Below are 15,674 nucleotides of genomic sequence, written 5' to 3' on the forward strand. Positions count from 1 at the left end.
AAAAGGCAAAAGCAGACTGTTCTCAAGGGACAGACTACCCTAATGGTTTAAAAAATCCACATAAGGAAATGAACACATCTAGCCTGAAGACTCAGGACATAGGAGCCACCCTCAAATATCTAGAGGGCTAGTCTGTCAAAGAGAAATCAGATTTATTTTGTTTGGACTCAGAGGGCAGAATCAGAGGGAGGAGACAAATTTAGACTTGAAAAACTTCCTAATAATTAAAGCTGTCCAAAAGTGTAATGTGCAGCCCTGAGAAGTGGAAAGTCTGATGGATACTTGCTGGGTGTGTTATAGTAGAATTCCTTTCAATTATTAAGTTGACTAGATGTCCAAATAATGTGATTTTGTAATTGTATTTTTTGTGTAGCCCCTGTCATTTCAAATTGTCCACAAGAATTCCATTAGGGACTTTGTCAAATGTCTTGCTGAAATTTAAGCAAATTAAACCAATAGCATTCCCCCCAATCTACTGATCCAGTAAGGTTAAGGACTAGAACTCCTTGGTTTAGGGAGCCCCTGATGAGGAATTTCTTCTCCCATACTAGGTCAACACTTCCCCTGCAGTTTAAGGAGTTGCCTGGAACCTGAGAGAGGAGATTTGCTCAGGATCCACATAACTCATGGCTCAGACATCTACTCTATCCATTATGCCATACAACCTCTGTGATCATAGATTCCTGTTCTAGATATTCACTAGCCATCCCTTTAATAAAGCTCTAGAATTTTGAATGGAATTCAATTAAGTTCACTGGTCTGTTACACAAACACTGCTCTCTTCTCTTTTATGATGATGGAATGCAATGCTGTGGTATCTGTCTAGTTTTTCTCAAGCTTTCAAAGATCATTGACCATGGCTCTGTCAATCCTTTCCATATTGTAGGATGCAACTCATCTGGCTGGATGCCTTGAACTAATTAAGGACATCTAAGTGCTCTTTTTATCTCCTTACTTATCTTGGGTAGCAATTCTTTCTTCTGTTCTTTCCAAGTCAAATAAAATTATCTTTGGCAAATAAAACAAACAAAAAATAAAGAGTAGCTTTGCCTTCTCTCACCATTAGTTAATGTCCAACCCACTCCAAAGAGTGGTCTAATCTTTATTGAAATGTCAAATTCTTGGTTGCAAAACTGAATCAGATTAAAATGTAGTCGGGAATGTTTAAGAAAATAAAAATACAACTCAATATAATGTTTGATATATCACTGTTGTCATTGTCTTGGATAAAATAGTTAATTATTTCTATGATTTGTTTGATTCACTCATTCTTTAAAATAAAGTTATTTAGCTTCCAATTAATTTTTGGTTTATCTTTCGATGGCCCTTTACAAATATAATGATAATTTGTATTTTTCTAAATCAATATGTGGTGATTTTTTTCTTTGTTTGTTTTCTTTTGGCAAGGCAATGGGGTTAAGTGACTTGCCCAAGTTCATACAGCTAGGCAATCATTAAGTGTCTGAGGTCATATCTGAACTCAGGTCCTCCTAACTCCAGGGCCCGATGCCCTATCCACTGCACCACCTAGCTGTTCTGATACATGGTGATTTCAATTTGAGTTTGATATCAATGGTCTTAAAGCTTCTTATTTTCTTTAGTAGATTTTATATTCAGAAGTGAGGTTATCTTCAAGGACTATTTTACTTAGCACTGCTGAGTTTGGTGTTTCTACCTATAGTCTGTACTATAAAGCTCCTGATACAGCTTCTTGAGGGATAGGGGATAGTGAGTGAAATCAACTAATACATGGAGCCTTTGTGATACAACTCAGTCATCACTCATTTTTTGTGCATACTGAATTTGGGTTCTAAAGCAGCAAAACCATAGGTAGGTCCTTGAATCTACACAAATTCTTGACACCTCCTTATATATTACCAACATAGTCTTTCTGTTCCCCATCATGCATAGGCTAATTGGAATAAAGATTATGAAAGTTTTATTTCTATTTGCTTCCCCCCACCTTGAATATACCAAATTATTTCCTCCTCACTATACTATCATAGATAAGAGGCTGGATTTATGTCCCTCTGCTCAAAAAAAGAAGGAAACTGAACTTGATGGCTTCATGACCCTTGAATCAGGTTGTTTTTAAACAAGGGTTAATGTAGTTAGATAACAAGTATTTCCTGAGTATCCCTTCTTTCCTCAGTCCTGTCTTGGAGGCTTGCTCAGATCCCTAGGCCTGAATACTTTGTTTCTGATATGAAAAGAACCAAAAGCCAATTAGCCAAGATACTGATCCCAAAGTATCAAATCTTTCTTTTAAGAATTGAAAGTGGGGGCGGCTAGGTGGTACAGTGCATAAAGCACCAGCCCTGGAGTCAGGAGTACCTGGGTTCAAATCCAGTCTCAAACACTTAATAATTACCTAGCTGTGTGGCCTTGGGCAAGCCACTTAACCCCATTTGCCTTGCAAAAAAAAAAAACCACCTAAAAAAAAAGAATTGAAAGCTAGGGGTGGCTAGGTGGCACAGTGGATAGAGTGCTGGCCCTGGAGTCAGGAGTACCTGAGTTCAAATCTGGTCTCAGACACTTAATAATTGCCTAGCTGTGTGTCCTTGGGCAAGCCACTTAACCCCATTGCCTTGCAAAAAAAACAACCCACTACCCCCCCCCCCCAAAAAAGAATTGAAAGCTGTGCTTTGCAAAACTTACCCAAGGAAGGTTGCCATGTTACTCTCCTCTCCTGACCCACCATTTCCTTTCTCCTATCCCTTCTTGGTCCTCCCTGGTGTCCTTATTTTCTTCCTATCCTCCAACTCTGAAAACAATATCATAGGAATATGAAAACTATCACTTCACTTAAAATCAGCTCCTTGTTCTTCACTTGTTCTGGCTTGCATACCATCCTAACCATAATTTTTTTTTTTAGTTTTCTCTTTTCCCAAGAGGATTTTAAGTCCACCAGTGAAGAATCACCAGACTATTTATTGTCCTGTCCACTGAAAGTCTGAATTAGCCAACTTTTATAGGCTTCTGTTTTAATGGTGAATATTCCCATAAGAAAAACTTAGTTTACAGGCAGTTTGGGGATGCAAAATATACACTTTGAGTGCTTGATCTGAAATAGGGAGGTCATATCTCAGACATTATTAGATCAGGGCAAGTCACCTGACTTAAGCCATACAGTTTCTTCAGCTGTAAAATAGGAGTCATCATAATAACTACCTCTCAGGGCTATTGTGAGGATCAAATAAAATAGCATGTGTAAAGCATGTTGTGAAATCTTAAAACACTATGTAAATGCTATCTAATATTATTGTTCTTTTCCTTCATAGGATGTCCTCCTCTAAATCAGTTCAAGTATTTTTTTTTTTTTTTTTTTTTTTTAGTTTTTGCAAGGCAATGAGGTTAAATGACTTGCCAAAGGTCACAGTTAGGTAATTAAGTGTCTGAGGTCGGTTTTGAACTCAGGTCCTCCTGACTCCAGGGCTGGTGATCTATCCACTGGGCCACCTAGCTGCCTCCTCAGTTCAAGTATTTTATTAACATTTTATTTGTTAATTCATTTGAGTCTGTTGTATTAAAATTTAGAGGTCTGGGGTAAGATTTTGTTCCTTGTTTTTGTTGATGACTTATATGATACAATAAAAAAAGCTAAAATAATTGACTCCTTGATCCAGAGAAGAATTTTAGCTTTCAGCTTTAAGGCAACTGTATAATGAAAAATTCAGAATACTTAATTTACTTCCTTAAGTCTATTCCTCGATGAAACTACACTGGCAATCGCAGAAGTGACAAGCTAAAGGCTGGCAAAGTAGCAACTGTAGAAGTTATGGCAATGGACTGAGATTTTGCTCTCTCCACAAGAGACTGGAGAAGTTGTGGTCAGACAGGAGCAATGGGGGACCTGGTACATCCTAGAACAGTAATAACTAAGGTCACTCAACTGAAGCAAGAGACAAAGAAAAGAGTGAAAACCCATTTGCCCTCTCTGACTTAGGTACCTTGGGCAGCTTGATAACAATTAATTTAGTATTTGAGAACAACAAATTGTTTCATAAAATTTTTAAATGGGTGATCAGTATGTCAATACCAGCTGCAATACTGAGGACACAACATGGCAGTGATCTGTAATTTGTTCTGTGTGTGTGTGACACAAACTAAGAAGCAATGTGGAGTAGTGGATAGAGTGCCAGTTTTGAGGACAGGAAATGAGTTCAATCTGTCTCTGATACATACTATTTGTATGATCTAGGACAAGTCCCTCTTAATGCTCTTGGCCACTCTCTAAGACAACAGGATGATGCAAAGAAGGAGAGAAGATATGCTCCCTTGGGAGCTATCCTATATCAATGAAATCCCAGTTCTGTGGACTAATATATCTTATTCCCACTTTTATCATGCAGCTTCTGATAAAATCAGATCAGAGTATTCCCTATGTGTACCCTATGGCCAAGGTACTGTGAACCAAGCACCTGAACATGTTAAATGAGTAATATTGGTGCCCTGTGGCTTAGAATTATCCAGAGAAATTACTACTAGGGACACTGATGGAAAAGGCCATATTTTTCTGATATTAATATTTGATTAAAAATGTAATCTTCAAGATCATTAAAAAAAAACCCCAACGCTAAAGCCCCAGGTTGTGTTTGATGCCACTGCAGTTTTGTTCATGATTCAGTCCCATGGGTCCAGACCAACTGATCCTCCTGGATGTTCCTGGCTTTGCTTTTATATCTCCAAAAGAACTTGGACTTGGGTCCCACAGTATCTGACTTCATTATTATCACTTCCCCCATCAGCAACTAGCAGGTCATCCCAACAAGTCTAGGATAGTTTGTGGTCTAGCTTACAGTTTCAAGATTGTTCTGGAGCTCCAGCAGCTTGACTTTGGCATCCTTGTAGTTCTTGCAGAGCATACACAGTTCATATATCTCCATCATCATTAGCAATGTGGAATCCTTTGAAGTAGAGATAATAGATAATAGATAAAGATTAAAAAGACTATCCAGGGACATCTAAGTGACATCGACTCTGGAGTCAGAGGGACTTTAATTCCAATCCAGCCTCAGACCCTTAATACTTACTAGCTGCGTAACCTTGGGCAAATCACTTAATCTTACTGCCTTGCAAACAAACAAAAAGACTATCCTTCATCTCCCTCATCTTTTCATCCCACTCTACCCTCCCTAAACACAACATAAACAACATATGTTATATTTAAATCATGTTTCATTTTCCTTTAGGAAAAGAGCAATTTGGAACTAGAACTCTCACACATTCAACTTTCAATTTTCTATTTGTTTTATGTGTGGCCCATGACCCACAAAGTAGAGTCTGGAATATTCCAAAAGCAGTCATATGCACTATGATCATCTCTAGGAAACAGTCTTATCCATTCCCTGATAACCTATTTTTACTGAAAGATCTACATACTGTTAAGCTGCATGAATCTGCATTTTTCTCTCATTTCTGATAGACTTGCCTGATTTGTTGGTTCAGAGAAAGTCAGGTCATGCCTGAGATCGGGGTAGTGGGAAAATAGCATTCCCAAGGCCTGCCTGGCGAAATGCCAAGCAGATGTTTTTCTGAAACCTGAATACCCAAACTGCCAATACCTTCATAAAAAGCTGGAAGCTTCTGGTAAGAGTTCTGCTCTTTTTTCTCATTACTAATGTTCTCCAGATAATTGAAAGGTCCTCCAGATCCCATTCATGTTCTTCTACAGAGCCCTGAATGTGACTTGTTGCTTCAATGGCCACATGCTCCTCCACAGAAGTGATGATCCAAACACTCAGACAAGGAACAACATAGGCATCCTGTCATTGGACAAGAACAATTTCAAAATAAAGTCAGTTTGCAACCCAGACTAACAGACCCGGGTGAAGTTTCAAGGAAAATCTTACATTTAACACAACAATGACTGAAGTTTTTTAGCTCATGATTTGCAGAATGGATCCAATCTTACTAAATGGACATGAAAACTATTTTTTTTTTTTTAGGTTTTTGCAAGGCAAATGGGATTAAGTGGCTTGCCCAAGGCCACACAGCTAGGTGATTATTAAGTGTCTGAGACCGGATTGGAACCCAGGTACTCCTGACTCCAGGGCCGGTGCTTTATCCACTGCGCCACCTAGCCGCCCCATGAAAACTTTTGAAAGACAAAATGAACTCCAAATCACACTCAGAGCACCCCTGTAGTGTCAGGAGCTGGATGGAAGCAAGATATAATGAAACAGAAAAAATGGGGACATATGAGAAGAGAAGCAGTACTGCTGAAGCCAGTGGATTACACTCTCCTTCTCAGGGTTCATGCAGCAAAGCCAGTGCTGATGAAGTGCCTAGCTCCCAAGTGGGTCAGGGAAGTCCACACACCAGGATGAGAGCAGACTTTCCTGGCCCAGAATCAATAGCTGAATAGGAGCAGTTGTTGTACCTTCTAATATTGTGGCCCAATGAATATGGGTCTTAAGCAAATATCAAGGCCACTGAATCGAGTGATTTTTTTCCTGCTAAAACAAGGCTGAGTGGGCCCTGAGAGAGCAAAGGGAAATTCATTCCTTTTTTTTTTTTAATTGCTCTTAGTGGGGAGGCTAGGTGGCGTAGTGGATAAAGCACCGGCCCTGGAGTCAGGAGTACCTGGGTTCCAATCCGGTCTCAGACACTTAATAATCACCTAGCTGTGTGGCCTTGGGCAAGCCACTTAACCCCATTTGCCTTGCAAAAAACCTAAACAAATAAATAAATAAATAAATAAATTGCTCTTAGTATCATCACCTTCCTTCTATTTTTCTGAGATTGTGTATCCTACTGACCTTGAAACAAGCGGCCAGAATGCTCAGGATGGGGGCTTGTTGTCTCACAGCTTCAATCAGAAGGTAACGCCAGGAGTCTGACTTTTCAGGACACTGAAGCAAAATATGAAATAAATCAATGGAGGTCCCCTCTTGTCTCCTCTGAGCTTCCTGGAGGGATTTGTCATGACTCTGTCCATCAGGTGTTTTGGAGTTTGGAAATGAAGGTAAATTTTCAAAGGCCAACTGCAAGTGGTCCTGCAGGATTGGGCTGAAATAGCAGAGGAGAGACCTGACCTAGAAAACATAAATTAACTTATTTAGACAGATATAATTTTTAGCTCCAAAACAGAGAAAAGCTACAGAATGGGAAAAAAATCCAAAACAATTCACATAAACCTGTGGCAATATATTAATCTGTAATTCTACAATTCTGCAATTTTCCATAGTTTTAGACTTTCAGTTGAAGTATTTAGTTACTTATTTTCAACCATAAAATAACTCTTTAGGTCTAAAAACTAGTCCTTTCTCTTAATCCCACCCACTGATTTTTTAAAAAATAAGTTTTACTGAATGCCTTTTGTTTTTTAACATCATTGTCATTTTTGGACCAATCTCTGACATCACTGCAAAAACTGAACCTAGTAACCAAAGAAAATTCAACATGAGGGAAAAAAATTAGTAAGTGCTCATATCTGATAATATGTACAAAGTTCAACTCTCATAGTTCCCTGTCTCTCTGCCAAAGGGAGGGAGATAGGATTCATATTTTTTTTCTCCAGGATCATAACTGGTTTTCTAATGCTTAGGTCAGTCTTCTTTAGTGTATCTTTTCATTAACATTATATTAATCAATGTGTTTCATAGAAACTCAGAGTAGGGAAGGAAAGGGAAGGTCCTCAGGGATCACCTAAACCAACTTGCATAAGAATAATCTCTTCTATAGAATACTCCAAGAGGGATCCCTCATTTTTTGTCTGAAGACCTCCTGTAAGGAGGAAGCTTCTTTTAGAAAGCTCTTTGCTGATATTTGTCATTTCACAACTTCTACCCTCTGTGCGTAGTTCTTATTCTTACTTCTAGGTCAAGAAGAACAAGAATAATTCCTCTTTGATATGACAGATCTTAAAATGCTTAAAAGACAGTCATTATCCCACTAGTCCCTCAGTCTTCTCTTTTCACAGACAGTCATGCTAACTTCCCTCAACTGATCACCATGTACAATGGCAGGACCCTGAGGCCCTTCCAACCAAGCTCCTCTCCTCTGAAGATTCTCCAGACATCACCATCTTTTCTGAACTGTACGGCTTAGAATTGTAGGAACACGGTCCTGTGGATGTAGTCTGATGAAGACTATTACTTCCCCAGCTGGTCTGTTCAATGCAATAGAATCTAACTAATGATAATGTTACCGCAAATAAAAGTTTAATAATTGACACAAAACAAATGACTTCTGAACAGTTAAGAAAAATGTTCACTTTCCAATTAAAAAAAATTACTCACTTCCTCCAGGGGATAGTTGTAGAGCTGGCTATGCACAATAAACTGTAGCCAGTCATTGACTTTAGAACACTCCCTGAGGTAAGCTGTGCTCAGCCTCATATTATGAAGCCTGCAGAACTGCACCACCAATGACCACTGGCGGCTGGATTCATTGGAGGTCCTGACATTAAAAAGAGAAAAATAAAATCTTAGAAATCTTAACCTGTGAGGACAAAGGACTGAGAAACTACTTAGTAAAAGTGAAACCAATAAGCTTTATGGATAAATAGCCAGTACAAGTCTATAAGTTTTTGTTACCACTGCCCCCCCCACAAAGTTCATCTCTTTATTATCACAGAGTCATTCAATCGCTGAGAACTTATTAAGTGCCTACTATACTATATGTGCCACAGAAGCAAGAGCTGGAACACTGGTGTCAAGCAAGACAAGTTAGCTTTAATAATCTAAAGTTAGAAGTCAAAGCTTCTTGGAAAGAAGTGGGGAGAAACAGGGATAGATAGATGTAGTGTCTGAGACTTGATCATCTACTGAGAACAAGGGCTACATGATATTCTTGTTGCCTCTTAAGACACACCCCTAGACAAACACAGAAAAAACACACTTTCTCCATATATATGCATGAGAAATGGAAATAGCATAAGTAAGATAAACTACTAGTGTCTAAAGGAGTCCACTGGGTTACAATTGGCAGGTTTCCTGCTCATCCCCAGAGGAGACAAGCTTTCCCCATGCTTGGGTTAGGGTGTTAAGACCTACAGGAAGAGTTATGAAGAGAGAAAGTGGGCAGGTCTAACTAGTTAGTAGGTCATAGTGCAGGAACCTAAATTTAAGAGTTTAGGGAAAGGGAAGGGCTCAGGTCTCAGAATTATTTAACTGAATTCTAACAAGGAGAATCAAAGCAGGGCTTAAAGAAATCAGCTTACCAATCAACTGGTTCCCCTTTAAGGTTCACTTAAATAATTCATACTTAAAAAAACCATATATTCAGTCTGGATTATTAAATCTTGATTATTCCATTTAGGAAGAGGCAAGAGGCAAACTTTTCTCTCCCTTCATCACAATGGTGGTGTGAGAATTAATGAGAACACCTGAGATGGTTTGAATTCTTTAGGGGGAAAAAAGCTAAATAAATGTAAACTGGCACAATCACAACTAACAAAAAGCATTGAAACACAACAGACAAACCTTGGTATTCCTTGTTGTTGAATACTATCCCATGTCCCTTCTTCTAAGAGACTAAGCAATTCTTCACTTATTGCTTTTTTACCATTAGCCAGTTTAACTAGTTTCTCAGCTGTAAAAAATGCAATTAAAACATAATATAGTAAAGAGATCCTTTCAGGAAAAGATAGTCTCAGATTTCAAAGCAGCAGTCAATATTTTGTAACTGGTTAAAAAATAGAGAAGTAGAACAGGGGAGAACATAGGGGAGGACAGGGGAGAACCAGAAACAATGGAATTTAATAATCCAGTTTTCAATAAACCCCAAACCATAAATTAGTTAGGAAAGAATTTCCTATAGAGAAGAACTGTGGGGATATTTGAAAGCAGTCTAGCAGAAATTAGACTTAAACCAAAACCTTTTCTCATATTTCACCCATAAATGGATCCTTAATATTAAGATAATTCCATGAAAAAATTAGAAGAGAAGAAGAAAGTCATTTAAAAATTAGAAGAGAAGCAAATACTTTCGTAACTATGGGAAGGATATGACAAAACAAAGGACACAAGCAATTACAAAGAAAAAAGCTAATTTTGATTACATGAAATTTAAAAGCTTCTTCAGAAATAAAATTAACATTGAGGATGAGAAGAGATATTACAGATGGCTGTTTCAAATTTCTCTGGGTTTCATATATAATATATTTACACCAATATATTTATATTACAAATGCATTTATATATGTGAAAATATACACATTTGTATTTGTGTATATGAGTATACAAACATACACATTCCTGAATAGAATAAAGAACATGAAGTTTTCCAAAGAAGTGCAAACTATTAACAACATATAAAAATGCTCCCATCACTATTTAGTAAGAGAAATGCAAATCAAAATATAGTTGAGATTTCACTTCACATGATGCAAATCGGAAAAGACAAGAAAGATGGGAACAGTCCATGTTGATGGTTTCTGAGAAGATAGGCACACAAACACATTGTTGTGGTAGAGCTAAGAAATAGTGCAACCATTTGGAAAGCAATTTAGAATTATGAAAAAAAAATGACTGAAAAGTCTATATGACCTAGATAAGTAACTAATGGTTATATACTCCAAGAAGGTCACTGATAATAAGAACAAAGAATTTAATACTTCAAAAATTTATAGCAGTACTTGAAAAGAAAATAGATACCCAAAGTGAATGAAATGGAACAACCCCATATCGAAAGATGAGGAATACAGGGAAAGACTTAGATGAAGTAAAGACAAGACAGCAAAATGTAAAATAATTACAATAATATAAAAGAAAGAACTACCACCACAAAACAATTAAAAATTAATGTTGCAAATACACAAATGGCATCCCAAAAGAAATATAAGACACCTCCACTACCTCCTTTGCAAAAGTGGGTCCACAGATATGCAAACAATGCATATTTCAACGTACTAATTGATTTTGGTGATTCCCCCCCTCTTATTCCTTGTTTTCTTTTAAAAAGAAATCTTTATTTATATAAGACGGTTCTCTGAGACAAGAAGGGATAGAATGATGATAGGAAAAACAAAAGACAGCAATGAAAATTTATTTTTAAAGAAAGGAACAGATATATAAACCTGGGGTGGAGCCAAGATGGCAACAGGAGCAGATCATGTCTTAGGCGCTCTCTCATAAATCTTCGAAACTAAGGACTCTAACTAAATTTTCGAGAGACAGAACCCACAGAGGGACCCAGTGAGGCAGTTCTCCTACTCAAGTTAACCTGGAAAAGAGCAGAAAGGCTGGCCAGAGCCTTCCAGAGGCAGCCCCAGGGCACTGGGAGCCCCAGCTCACAGCAGCAGGGGAGTCTCCTGACCTACACCCCAGGGAGCACCGGGCACAAACTAAGGGAACAGCAGGGACCTCTGCCAGAGTGAGCACGTGAAGCCCAGCCTTCAGGGTACACAGGTGTCCAGATCCAGAAAACAGAAGCAGGCTGAGCTGGTAAGCAAGAGCCCCCAGGGCATGAGCCCACTAAACCTAAGGAGGGGAGTGAAGAGAGACTGCAGAGCTCTGCCCCTGGAACAGGACTCTGGGGCTCTGACCACATTCAGATCCTGATCTCAGTCTAGGCACCCCCATAGAACAGCAGGCCCCCCCCACCTCAGCCCCGTGACAGGGACGGGGCGCATATGGTCATTCACAGACCAAGAGGGAGGACAGAGCCTCACACACTGAGACCCTTGTGGGAGTGTCCCAAAAGCTCAGGAAGCACCCCCAAAAACAGGCTTAGGCTGAGAAAATGAGCAAACAGAGAAAAAAAGAGGAACACCACTAAGAAATATTTTGCAAATGATGCCAAGAAGGATCAAAATACTCAGTCTGAAGATGAGGAAGCACAAGCTCCTGCATCTAAAGACTCCAAGAAAAACAGAAATTGGGCTCAGGCTATGACGAGCTCAAAAAAGACTTTGAAAATCAAATGAGGGAGTTGGAAGAAAAACTGGGAAAAGAGAGATGCAGGAAAAACACGAAAATGAAGTCAGCAGCTTAGTCAAGGAAATCCAAAAAAATGCTGAAGAAAATAGCATGCTAAAAATCAGCTTAGGCCAAATGGATAAAAGAGTTCAAAAAGTTATTGAGGAGAAGAATGCCTTAAAAAGCAAAATTGGCCAGATGGAAAAAGATAAGAAAACTCTCTGAGGAGAACAAATCCTTCAGACAAAGAATAGAATTCAGGGAGATTGATGAATTTAGCAGAAATCAGGAATCAATACTTCAAAACAAAAAAAATGAAAAATTAGAAGAAAATGTGAAACATCTCATTGAAAAAACAACTGATATGGAAAACAGACTTAGGAAAGATAATTTAAAAATTATTGGGATACCAGAAAGTCATGATCAGGAAAAGAGCCTTGACATCATTTTCAAAGAATTACTACAGGAAAATTGCCCTGATATCCTAGAAGCAGAGGGCAAAATAGAAATGGAGAGAATCCACCGATCCCCCTGAGAAAGAGATCCCAAAAAACCAACCCCTAGGAATATTATAGCCAAGTTCCAGAACTCCCAAGTCAAAGAGAAAATATTACAAGCAGCCAGAAGGACACAGTTCAAATATCGTGGAGCTGCTGTTAGGATCACACAGGACTTAGCAGCAGCTACATTAAAAGCTTGTAGGGCTTGGAATATAATATACCAGAAGGCAAAAGAGCTTAGAATGCAGCCAAGAATGAACTACCCAGCAAGGCTGAATGTCCTCTTCCAGGGAAAAAAGATGGCCTTTCAATGAACCAGGGGAATTTCAAATGTTCCTGTTGGAATGGCCAGAGCTGAACAGAAGGTTTGATCTTCAGATACAGGACTCAGGTGAAGCATAGAGTGGAGGAGAAGGGGAAAATATGAGGATCTTGATGATGATGAACTGCATGTATTCCTGCATAGAAAAATGACACTGATAATACTCATATGAACCTTCTCAGCTAAGAGCAGGTAGAGGGAGCTTTTATAGTTGAAGTACAGGAGAAAGTTGAATTTGAAGATAAAATACGGTATAAAAATGGAGTCAATAGGAAAAAAAAGGGAAATGTAGTGGAAGAAAGAAAAAGGAGAGGGGGAATAGGCCAAGATATTTCATATAATAAGTTTTTTCTTTATTACAATGAGCTATTGCAATGATATGGAAGGGAGGAAGGCAAGGGGGAATGAGGGAATCTTTGCTCTCATCAGAGGTGGCTAGGAGAGGAAACAGCATATATACTCAATGGGGTATAGACATCTGGAGTAAGAAGGAGGTGGGGACAGGGGGAAGGGGGGGATGTGAATGAAGGAGGAGAGGATGGACCATGGGGGGAGAGTGGTCAGATATAACACATTTTCTTTTTTACTTCTTGCAAGGGGCTGGGATTAGATGGCCTGTCCAGGACCATAGGGCTAGGTGGATGCTGGGCCTAAGGGGTGGTAGGGGGGCTCGGGGCCTCTTAGCCCCAGGGCCAGGGATCTGTCTGCTGCACCACTCAGCTACCCTACAGCAGAGTCAGAGTGAAAGGAGAGAGAAAATATAGTAAGTGGTAATGGAGAAATACAAAAGGAGGGAGTTGCGATCAGCAATGGCAACAGTGGAAAAATATGGAAGTAACTTTTGTGACAGACTTATCATAAAGAATGTGATCCACCCACGACAGAGTTGGTGGTGTTGGAACAAAGACTGAAGCACATTTTTTATTATTATTATTTTGGGTGGGGGTGCAGGGCAAATGGGGCTGGGTGGTCTGCCTGGGGCTGCATAGCAGGGTGATCATTGGGTGTCTGAGGCTAGATTTGGACCCGGGTGCTCCTGGCTCAAGGGCCGGTGCTCTGTCCACCACCCAGCCACCCCTACTATTATTACTATTTTATTTTATGTCTTTTTTTTCTTTTTTTTTGGTTTTTGCAGGGCAGTGGGGTTGGGGTGGCTTGCATGTCACACGGCTGGGTGATTGTTGGGTGTATGGGGCTGGATATGGGCTTGGGTGCCTGGCTCCTGGGCTGGTGCACCATCCATTATGCCACCTGGCCATACCTGCAATTATTACTATTATTTTTTTTAATTTTAATTTTTTCTCTCCCCTTTACTTTATCGCTCAAGCGAGTCTATATTTTTTTGGGGGAGGGGGTATTTTGTTTACTCTTAAACAAGAATATTTTATTAATGTATAAAAGCATTTGTACAAAATGAGAATAAATATTAAATATAAAAAAGAATAAAAAAAGGAATAAAAAGGAGATTTCCTCAGGAGAACGTAAATTTCTATTTATGATATGTTTCAATACTATTCATGAACTCAAGTTTAATGAAGAATTGTAGAAAATAAGGTAAAGCAGCAACTCATCCATGTTCCCCCCCATGACAAGTTCTTGATTCAGTCTCAATTAAGTCTCTTTCCTACTACACAAAGCAGTCCAAACACCAAAAGGATGCCTTACCTAGGGATTCTCGGATGCAGTTGTATTGAGCCTCTTCATTTCTACACTTGTAGCTCAAAATGATGTTAGCCACTTTCATATCAACTCTTAGCTTGAGGCTATCAATACCAAGCAATTCCAAGAAACACACACAAGCAGCCCCTACTGAAGGCATATGAAAGAAGGAAAGTGCCAACATGTAGGCTTCGTTTCCTACTTGCTGGATCCTGAAATGGAGAGTAAAGTTCAAACTCAGATCAGCACACCTCAGAACCATTGAGGACACTGTTATCAAATATTTTTGCTCATAGAACATTATGATACTTTTGTATAATGTGAGTCAGAAAACTCATATGTAATTGCAAGGGAAAGTTCAATACAAATCACAGAACACCTTTTGAAAATCACTGATCTAATAAGGTAATCACAAAGAGGATTCTCAGTGGTGTATAAGATGGAAGGCAGTATGTTGCAGTGGAAAAAAAATGTTGATTCTAATGTCAAACGGCTTAAGTTCAAATCCCAGGTCAACCACTTGCTATCTTCATGATCCTAAGAAAGTCATTTAAGCTCATCAGACCTCAGTTTTTTTTCCCCTGTAAAATCAGAGGTGACCTATAAGGTCCTTTCTAGTCCTAATCTATGAAACTGTGGCTGCCAACTCTAAGCAATACTTTTTGTTCTTCACTTGTTTTCAGTCCCTTCCAACTCTTCATGACCTCATTGGGGTTTTCCAGGTAAAGGTAGGGAGTGGTTTGTTATTTCCTTCACCTCATTTTAAATATGAGGAACTGAGACAAACAGGGTTAAATGACTTGCCTAGGATCACACAGCTAATAAGTGGCTGAGACCAGATCTGAACTCACAAAGATGGGTCTTTCAGACTCCAGGCCTGGGCCTCTAGCCACATCACCAACTAGCCATGGTATAAAGTACGAAATGTTGGTCTTCGGCATCTTGACAACTTCATTTCCATGTCACTATCTTCTGAATTTCTCATAGGGATCCTCTCTGCCCAATAGCCTGACATCCATTCCTTCTCCCATAGCAGAAACTAGAGTCAGTACCCTCAAATCCAGTGACTGAAAGGTTGCTGATCCTTAGTCCAACATCATGTTTGTATGCTAAAGTCATAAAGAAGACTGATACTGAAGTCGACTAGGAAGGCTATGGAAAAAGTCATTTTCCTATAGTGTTCAGTAATTATCTACAAGTAATATTCTCAATTTTATACTACATAGATATGAACCTCAAAATCTAGAATCTTTCTGTTCCACTGTAATCTTCTTTAATAACTCTTCTGACATTTAACAAGCTCACTTCCTATTACTTTTTAAATACTCA

The 15,674-nt window shown here is 39.0% G+C and overlaps 1 protein-coding gene across 4 annotated transcripts in view; it reads right to left on the reverse strand.

The window, feature by feature from the left end:
- SPG11 (SPG11 vesicle trafficking associated, spatacsin) overlaps positions 1-15,674 on the reverse strand; it is a 96,420-nt gene that overhangs the window by 32,296 nt on the left and 48,450 nt on the right. For all 4 annotated transcript variants that reach the window (XR_012478136.1, XM_074235291.1, XM_074235292.1 and 1 more), the window contains 6 exons: positions 14,352-14,557; positions 9,429-9,537; positions 8,244-8,403; positions 6,762-7,037; positions 5,565-5,765; positions 4,800-4,907 (listed from right to left, as the gene is read on the reverse strand). Coding sequence is in view for 3 of the 4 variants with exons in the window: in XM_074235291.1 (XP_074091392.1) it covers positions 4,800-4,907; positions 5,565-5,765; positions 6,762-7,037; positions 8,244-8,403; positions 9,429-9,537; positions 14,352-14,557 (1,060 nt within the window). In the remaining variant the exon portion in view is untranslated. The remainder of the gene's footprint in view (positions 1-4,799; positions 4,908-5,564; positions 5,766-6,761; positions 7,038-8,243; positions 8,404-9,428; positions 9,538-14,351; positions 14,558-15,674) is intronic.

The sequence above is a fragment of the Macrotis lagotis genome, chromosome 4, assembly GCF_037893015.1.
Source record: "Macrotis lagotis isolate mMagLag1 chromosome 4, bilby.v1.9.chrom.fasta, whole genome shotgun sequence".
Classification (NCBI taxonomy): Eukaryota; Metazoa; Chordata; class Mammalia; order Peramelemorphia; family Peramelidae; genus Macrotis; species Macrotis lagotis.